The sequence below is a fragment of the Cyprinodon tularosa genome, unplaced genomic scaffold (genome assembly GCF_016077235.1).
Source record: "Cyprinodon tularosa strain WSP-4 unplaced genomic scaffold, ASM1607723v1 ctg385, whole genome shotgun sequence".
NCBI classification, from domain to species: domain Eukaryota; kingdom Metazoa; phylum Chordata; class Actinopteri; order Cyprinodontiformes; family Cyprinodontidae; genus Cyprinodon; species Cyprinodon tularosa.
In genome coordinates, this window is record NW_024039102.1 from 480,404 (window position 1) to 490,248 (window position 9,845).

Genomic DNA, 9,845 nt, shown 5'->3' on the forward strand with positions numbered 1-9,845 from the left:
AAACGAAACTCAGATGAGGCTCAGCTAATCACGGCTTGGCTAGAGTACCCAAAACTGGCAAACACTCTGGCGTCGAGGTAGTGGCAGTCAACGGCTCAAATGCTCCCCAGTGATGAACCAACAAGCCACAGGTGTGCTGGAGGGCCAACGAGGACAGGGCGCCACCTAGTGGAGGAGCGAGAGACGAACACAAAACAACCCACACAAACTGGATTCCTAACAGTTCAAACTATTTTTTTTCTCTAACCCTTTTGGAACAAATCCCAATTTCAAGGATATTTTGGACAACCTAAAACATAAAAATTTGTTGTCATTGCTCATTGTTTATGTTTTATTTACGGGTTGGGCTAGTTTACTAGGCTGACCAGGTAACAAAGTACAAATACTTTATTATCATACTTAAAGGCACATGGACTTTGTGACCTTAAAAGTTGTTGTAGTTTTTCAAGAGGATGCAAAGTTAAATTTGACAGTTAGTTTTAGTTATAAAACTGAGAAAATAAAAATATAGGTCTCAATACAATGTTGAAGAAGGGAATCTATGGCCATTTCTCAATGTGTGTACTTGTGCACATCAGCTTCAGCCCCAGCACTATTCCAATTCACGAGAACACAAGACCAAAAAACACAACGTGTCTGGACCTTGTTCTCACCCCTCAGTGCAGAGCTGTCTGCTCTGAGTATGCATCAGAGCAGACAGCTCAGCAGCAGCTTCCAGTGGAAGCACAGAGCTCAAAATATTAAAGGTATAGAAGTAGATGCCCTTTTTCCAGCTGCATCATCAAAATAAGTGGTCCTCCTAATTGTCAATTATTCTGGTGATATATTTACTTAAGGCCGTCCTACATACTTGTCCCAATTTTGACAGCAGCTTTTAAACAGAGCTTTCAAGAGGAGAAATTGGCTTGTGCAAGCTCTCTTACGGGTTTGATATTCTTTTGCCAGCCTTTGGAATAAAATATCAGTTGAACTTTAGTTTCTTCTACACCCTTCATCTTTAATCATTAAAATATAGTGAGAGAAAAAAAATGTCGGACTTGCAGGATTACCATGAGACATGACAGGATAATTACAAGATAATTACCATGAGACAGTTAAACAATGTAAATTGTAACAAAAAACATCCCAGCAACTTATTGTTCTTAATATGGTTCAACTTAGAATATCCTCCAGAATATTATATCCTTGAAACTTGAGAAATTCAAATTGTTTTTTTTACTTCAGATTCAGATTTTAGATTAAAGTTCCATCTCTACAAACAGATAACATTTCTATGTTTACCTTCCAAAATATTTTTTGTTCCCTGAAGTCAAAAGGCCAAGGTTTCAAGTCTTATCTGCATGTGTTATTTAGAAACACGTGCAGATAAAATAAAACAGGTTAATGATTAGTCCTTGCTAATACATGGGATATTTAAGGTATGGGTTCCAAACAGTCCACAAAGCAGACCTGCAGACTTAAACTTAGAATGGAGATGACAATGTTTTTCCGAGCACTGCTGCTAATCTGCTCTCTGTCTATATCTCAGCTCCAGGCTTTGACCCACAAAGAAATTGATTCCCATTCAAGGAAAAATGGATCACAGGTAGAAGATGCTGAAATTGTTCAAAACCCTCATCAAACAATTCCACAGGACATCAATACTGTGCTGAGAGAGTTGATCGCCTCGGTGGCTGGACTGAAGGTGGAGACAAAGTACCTACAGAGAGATCATGAAGGTATATTTACTGTAGTAGCAGCTGTTTAGAATGGTTTCTTTGAATGCTTGTCTCAATGAAATAACAGCACAATTTACTGTTTCCTTTTTATTACTACAACAGCTAACACAAGAGAGCTGAAAGATGAGTTGGAGAAGCTGAAACAACTGTACCAAGGTTTTTATCAAACTACATTATGGCTGCTTTCATGTGAAGAATATTTTTATATTATAATATTTTTAATATCCATTTGATACTTTTACAAGTAACACATTTTCAATATCTAGAGTGTAGTACAAATATATCCATTACAATCTGCAAGGAACTGTAGATTGTAAGACGAAAAAAGAAACCTCTCAGTGAATCCAGATCAGAGTGCTTTTTCTTTGACATTGTACCAAGTACAATTCAATTTCTTTCAGAACAACCAATGCAAGAGACACAATACAAAAACACATATGGTCAGACAGCTGCAGCAATTTGAAGGATGAAAGTGTTTGAACCTGGTCCTTTATTTGTGAGGGAGTGATCCCTGTGTAATACAAAAAAGAGAAAACATTTTTTACAGAATTTATTCCAATTAAGTTGAACAAAAATATCTGATATTGAGCAGACAATACAGATAATACATATAATTATAATTAGATAATTGACTCTGGTCCACCTCAACATTTCTCTTAGAGGGTGCAGTTGAGCGTGAACTTAAATGTAGGTTTTTTATTCATCCTAAAGCTACACCCTCTCAAGATCCATCTGACCCAAAGTTTAAAGCAAAGCTCCCTGTTAACAGTTAGCATGTCACTACATAGTTTCAAACAAAATATAATAATACGACACATAGGGTGTAGATGAGGATACATGGTCCAGTGGGGTCCTGTCACTATGCCTCCAAATCATGATGCACCCTGGCTACTTGGCTAGGTTAACTCCCTTTGGTTGATGAGTCTGCATGCATGACTTTTGCCTGGGAGTCTGGGGATTGAATCTAATCCATAGATGCCACATAGAACTTACACTTTTTTGTGATAGCATTTTATAGCACTAATACACAAAACCTCATCTAATTACCTTTTACAAAGAAAATTAAATCACCTAAAACGGTCAGATTGGTAAAAATTTTATAATGAAAACCAGCTAGAGTAGGTGATGTTAGACATGTATTTGCATTGTCCTATTGACTTACAATGATCCATCAAAGCAATAACTTTGTAATTGTTTTTTTTTTTTTTTTTTTACACACAGCTAAGTCAGAGGAGTTGGAGAAGCTGAAACAACAGCACCAAGGTATTTAAAAAGTGAGAAAAATGTATAAAGAAAGGAACACTAGCTTCAATTAAAGTATAAACATACAAATAGTTTTTTTTTATATCACCACATATAAATGGAAGCAAAATCTTGTGTGATAAGTATTGTTTCTGGATCAGCAGAGGTACCAAGTAATAGCCTGATAAACCAGACTAAATGGGAGATGAAAGGTGTTATTTAGTCTGGCCCCGATAAATGAGACATCGGAAGATTGTTGATGAGAACAACCCGTTGTCTGTGCCTATTGGCCAACGCTCTGAACAATGAGCTCAAGTGACTGTGACGCAGTAAGCACGACAGGAAGCTGGTGGGGTAGTGTGAACAAACAGCCTGTTAGTAAAACGGCGAATACGTCCTTCTTAAAAACGAATGAGCGCAGAGCCTCTTCCTGCTCACGTTTCAACAAAAACCCCAAGTCTGATCCTTCCAAAACTGATTCTAAAGCTGAGTCAAAAATGCCCATCAGAGCCAGTGTTCCTTTACACACGACTTTGCCGAGAGAGGGCCACTGCAGACGTGCTGCTCCGCTGGTTGCCGCGGTCCCCTCAACTTCGGATATTGTTTTTTTTAATTACACATTAAATCGGTAAATGGACCAGATAGTGAAACTTTAAAGTATAATATTTGCCTCAAATTATCTTGAAACATACTTTTATTGAACAACAGCAACAGAAAAGAGAACTTTTACCAGAGTTCTCTATTGAAAGCTGCTGCTGCAGCAGTGCATGCTACTGTTGTGCTTTCTCCAGCGTCATCCAGCTTTGTCGTCACGCCCTCAAAACCCCGCCCGCTTTGCATCCAGACATTCAAAACACATCTCTGCATTGTGATTGGTACGCCAGATTTAGGGCCTGGGGCATTGATCAAGGCTAGACCACTCGCAGGCAAAAATTATTTTTGCTACTGGCGGGTGGGGTTAGTTTACTAGGCTAACAAAGTAAAAAGTACAAAAACTTTATTATCTTACTTAAAGGCACGTGGACATTGTGAACTTAAAAGTTGTAGTTTATCAAGAGGATGCAGTTAAATTTGACACTGTTACTATTAGTTATAAAACTGAGAAAATAAAGTATAAGAAATTATGTTCCAGAATTGTAGAAAAATGTTCCTTGAATAGGTTAGTGCAGTCTGTCCTCAACACTGTCAGGGTTTGGTTCCGGTTTGAGGACCCAAATGCAGAGGCTGAAAGGCAGAGGTGAGTTCTTGCTGTTTTTAATAAATCAATACAGGTAACAGATGCAGGAATCTAATATCCAACTTAAAATGTAAAACCTAACCAGAACCATGGAGGCATCAGGGGAAAAGAGCATGTGGAGTCAGGGAAAGGCGAGGAGAGACGAGGTAAGACGAGGAACGAGCACTAAAGAACTGCACTGTCATGATTTTACTAAAGGCCTGACCCAAAAATGCAGAAGAGCAAACAATTAGACCACAGAAAATTTTAACAGGCTTTATTGAAGAGATAAGGCTCGGTGCTGAGTTGCCCTGAACTTAGGTCAACCGGAACTGGAAGGTGAAGGGAAGACAAACAATTAGTTCAGGCTCAGTGGGAAATTTCATTTGTGGATATGGAGAAGAGGATCTGGTGGTGATCTTTGACTCCAACCTGTGTGCTGTTTTCCAGTGTTATTCTGATTCGGTGGAGGGCGGAACAGGGTTTACCCAGAACTCGGATGATTGTTGGTGAACGGAGAAACTGACTGCCACTCAGATTTCCTGCGGTACTTGAACGGGTAGTAATGGAGATGATCCCTTGCTCAGAGAGTTAACTCAATGACCTCTTCAAGAAAGAAGGATCCAAACCTCCAGTTTGAATCCCCAGCTAGGTTTGAGGCTCTGTTGATTCCTTCATGGAGTGAAGGTCCGTAAAGGTCTAGTTTGCAGGATGACTTCCTGCCGAGAGGCAAAGACAAAAACGAAGTTAAAAGTCAGGTAGACAAGAACTCAGTCTTACTCAGCAAAAACACAGCTTGGCTAGAGTACCCAAAACTGGCAAACACTCTGGCGTCGAGGTAGGTAAGAGCACTCCGCTAACGAGGCAAGCATCATCAGGTGTGTGAGGAGGAGGACCAGAACCAGGCGCCTCCTGCTGGTGGAAGGGAGAACAACACAAAAAAGACAAACACACAGACTGGGGTCCTGACATGCACAAGGAGAGTTTATATGGGAGACTGAACAAAGAGGGGACTAACGACCTGATTGGGAGCAGGTGTGAAGAGAGGAGTCTAGAAAGGAGCTAGGGAAAAGGAGACCAACACAAGAGGGTAACGGAGGGCAACAAATAAAAACCTAAGAACTCAAATATATCCAGAAAACACTAAAAACATAGGAATTAAACTGATAAAACAAGAAAACATGAAGCAAAGTAAAGCTGAATACTCAAAAAAAAAAGGCAGAACCAGGACCGTGACAAACACTTTTTCCTGTGTTACTTTTATACTTCAAATAGTTTTAAACATGGTATTTTTTCTCGAGTAAAAAGCTTAAGTTGATACTCTATCTTCTACAAAAGTGTTTTTAAACAGTAGGATTTGTTCTTCCACTTGAGTAATAAAAATTTATACTTTCGACACCTCTGTGCATCAGACATGCATAATTAAAAACAAAAAAGGGTTTACACAGAAATAAAGAAATAATTAATTTGATTTAGAAAACCTATGGGCTGTTCCTATTTTCTACTTTATGAGTTTTAGTTAAATGTTACAAGAATTCTATAAATATATGTATTATCGTTAATATTGTAGCAGCTAAAAACCTATATTTTAGGCTACTGGTTGCTGTTCCTGAAAGGTGTTGGTTTTATGTGTGTTCAATTAAGATTATCATGTTGATCTTTACTATTAATAAAGTCATTTATTAACAGAACATTGTCCATAGTTTTAGTACTTGGCTTTCCATATACATAAATTACACATTAATCTAAACCAAACACAGTAGAAAACTGTTGCATTCTCTCATTAACAGCAGAATCAGGGTTGGGCTTAAATAACCCCATCTTCCATCAGCCAATCAGAACTCAAAATGAAATACACCCCCTGGTGATGATAAATACAGGAAAGGACAAATGGCTCCTACAGTTATTTTTATTGTGTTTTGTTAACAAATGTTTTGCTTTGTGTGATTTCAGCTCAGATAAAAGAATTGATCAATGTTAAAAGCAGGGCAACCATCACTGAAAACAGTGTGGAGGCTCTGAAGAAAGAAGGTTCAATCCGTCAAAGCAATAACTTTGTAAAATAATTTCATCTATTTTTTCCACACAGTTCAGACACAAGAGTTGGACAAGGTGAAACAACAGCACCGAGGTATTTAAAGAATGTGGAAATGCAATTAGAAAGGAACACCAACTTCAATTAAAGTATAAACAATACATTTGTATTAACTGCATTTTTTATAACATCAGCCAATATAAAACAAGCAAAATCTTGCATGATAACAAATGATTTTGTATCAGAAATATATATATGTAAAGAAAAAAATGGCTAACACAGAAACCAATAATCAATTAATGTTACTTACTTATGCCTAGTCATGGTGTCTGCTAAATGAGGTTAGGCAAAATGTTACAAAACTTAAAATACATATTTTTATTAATATCATGGTATTTGATGTATTTTATAACAAATGTTTTGCTTTGTATGATTTCAGCTCAGATAGAGGATCTTATCAATGTTAAAAGCAGGACAATCGTCACTGAGAATCAGGTGGAGACTCTGAAGAAAGAAGGCGAAGGTTTGTGAATCCAGAAATTAACTTCCTTTGTCTGTACCATTAAGTTGCATTCACACTGAACACATTGGGCCGGATCTATCAAAGGTTTGCGTGTATAAAAACGTGAGCTATTTCACTGCGCATGCTAAAAAATGTACAAACTGATCTATCCACAGCGTGCTAAAAGGATTTGGTATTTAAAACGTGCTAAATAGCGCCTCTTATCCATTTAGTACTTTTTCTGCAATGAATATGCAATATGGGGCGTTTACACGCAAAAGTGCGTCTTGTGGGAGGAGAACATGTAAATATATTAATTTAGCACTCGCAAAGTGATTTATCAAACCTGAAAGCAATTTTGCTAACGGTATCTGACTCTATATTTAACACGTTTCAAAAGAAGGTGCAAATGATCTGCATGCGTAATTGCGCACACATGGCAGCGGTTATTGTCGCAAGAAGGAGACGTTGAAATGAAGAAAGGAGACGCAGAGAACGCATTTTTTCACTCCGTATGAATATTTTTGGAATGAACGAGGAAACGATCATCAAAACATATTGTTTATCCAGCATTGCCATTTTGTAGCTGTTGGGGGAACCCCGAATGGATTTGGAGCCAGCCACAAGGAGGACCCATGCAATACCAGATATCACAAAACTCCTTGCAACATTGCACTTTTTTGCATCTGGGTCATTCCAGCGTACAGTTGCAGAGAGAGCTGGGGTCTCCCAATCTCGTTTTTCAGAAGTGCTGTCCGATCTAAATGCCATGTCGCCCTGACGCCCTACCGGAGAACCCCGACCTCCCCCCTGCGCCTGTGGAGCAACATGCCAATGCTGCGGGGATGCGTACACGCAGTAATCTGTGCATATGTGCATTTTTCTACAGGCCAATACAAAACAACTGTTTTTTGTTTTTTTTTACTGCAGTGAAGTAATATATAGTAATATAAAGTTTATATATATATATATATATATATATATATATATATTTATTTATTTATTTATTTTGGACGGGGTGGGGGTGTCACTGTAAGATTTAAATTTCTTTAATGCACTAGTTTGTACAAACTACTTTGCCGCAAACCACAAAACGCGCAAAACCATCATTTAAATAGGGCGTCTCCAACAGTTTTGCACCTGCCACCAGTTACGCAATCAATCTTGTTAAATCACCCGCAAACCATGGTTCAGCCCCTTGCACAAAATTCCAGTTTGCGAGCGCAAATTACTGCACGCAAAATTGGATCTTGATAAATCCGGCCCTTTGTCCGCTGCAAGAGCAGTGGATTTGCATACTGTATTTATGCAAACCATACAGGAAAGACTAGTCAACACTTACTAGTTTGTCTGTTTTAAGCTTATTATAAATAAAAAAATAGTGCATTGTTCTTACCAAAAATTGGTGATTTTTAAATTCTATACATTGTGAAGTATTCTTCAGCTAATGTGAATTTTTCTTCTTAATCAAAACCAAGCCAAATCCCAATACTTTCTTCCTTATAGTGAAACGAGTGGCTTTTTCAGCTTCATTGTTGGCCTCAGGCACAGAAACTCTTGGTCCATTTAACTCGCACGTCCCTCTGGTCTTCAGGCATGTTGTTACAAATATCGGAAATGCCTACAACCCAAACACAGGTAACTTGGTTTAATAATTGTTTCATATACTGTTTATTTATATAGTTCAAAGCACATGTCAAACTTTGGCCATAAGGTCCTGGAATGATAATGTCACGTAAGAAAAAAATAGCCTTTATATCATGTTAGTTTATTCTGGAAAGGAAACTTTCTAGATTTCATGGGTTTTATTGAAAAGTAGGATTTTAGCCACAAATTTTCCAAATTGTTGTTAGTATTATTAATTTTTTTTTTCTGCAGGGTTTTTCATAGCACCACTGAGAGGAGCCTATCACTTTGCATTCAAAGTAGGTGCAAGTGGACATTCTTCAAATGCTTCAGGTGCTGTGCTGGTCAAGAACGGAGAACACATTTTTATTGCATATGAGCATCAAGTTAATGGATTCGGTTCATCATCCAATGGTGTCACATTGTTGTTAGAGACAGGAGATGTTGTGTTTTTGCGTCACTGGGAAAACACAAGGATATATGATAATCCAAATCATCATACAACCTTCAGCGGCCATCTGCTTTTCACCATATGAGAAGACCTGATTTCTCTATCAACATTATATATCAGCAGAAACTATTGTTTTATGTTACAGTTTTAGTTTCATGTAAAAAAAATGTAATCAAAGTAAAATATAAATGATTCAAACCAACTCTGCTGCAACGTAGTTTCAACAGATTTTTCCTCTTGTGGTTCTGAAGGATTAAGGTGATTGTATTCAAGAAGAAGCAACAATAACTGTTTAGAAGTGCTGTGTGAATATATCTTTTATAAATTAATCAGTGGATGACTGTAGTGGGTATAGGTGTGTTTGTGTGTAATGTGTTTGTGTCTGTGTCTATTTTTAGATCTATGTGCATGTAGCAAACTATTTTGAAAACATTTTAAACTAAAATATAAAATTTATTTCCCTGCCTTTGAATAAAAATGGAAATTGAAAAACCCAAAGTTTGAATTGTGATTTTAATGCATTTAAATATTTAGTAGTATTAAAAAGCCTAGATTATTCAAACTATTTTATTTACTCTAACTCTTTTGGAATAAATCCCAATTTCAAGACTCTTTTGGACAACATAAAACATAAACATTTGTTGTCATTGCTCATTGTTTATGTTTTATGTTGTCCTATTCTGACTGTCAGTATTGTTTTTGTTAGTTTTAAATATCAATATATTTTCAATTATTTATATTTTGTATGTGGCTTTGATCTTCATTCTCCTCCCTGGCTCTATTACAAACCAATCTTTAGATGCGACTAACGATTGATAATATTGTTAAGCTTAACCACTAGCTTTACAATAGATTCATATCAATTAAAAGCTGTAGACAGTGGAGTCGGTGATGGACGGATCCCCACAAGCCAAAAGACATCCAGAATATGATCTCTCCTCTCGCAACGCTGTCAACATATTTAGTATATAAAGGGGTTATACTCCACTAAATTAGGTTTAGTGAATTAGGTTTTGTTGGGATCTGGAGCCGTACCACCTTCCTCCAGCAGAGTG

General features: G+C 37.3%; 1 protein-coding gene across 1 annotated transcript in view; it reads left to right on the top strand.

The window, feature by feature from the left end:
- Positions 1–9,282, top strand: part of LOC119791265 (titin homolog) — a 62,387-nt gene extending 53,105 nt beyond the window's left edge. Inside the window, exons 7-9 of the mRNA XM_038297282.1 lie at positions 6,651–6,734; positions 8,220–8,351; positions 8,592–9,282. Coding sequence (XP_038153210.1) covers positions 6,651–6,734; positions 8,220–8,351; positions 8,592–8,875 — 500 coding nt within the window. The 3' untranslated portion in view covers positions 8,876–9,282. The remainder of the gene's footprint in view (positions 1–6,650; positions 6,735–8,219; positions 8,352–8,591) is intronic.
- Positions 9,283–9,845: the final 563 nt, after the last annotated feature.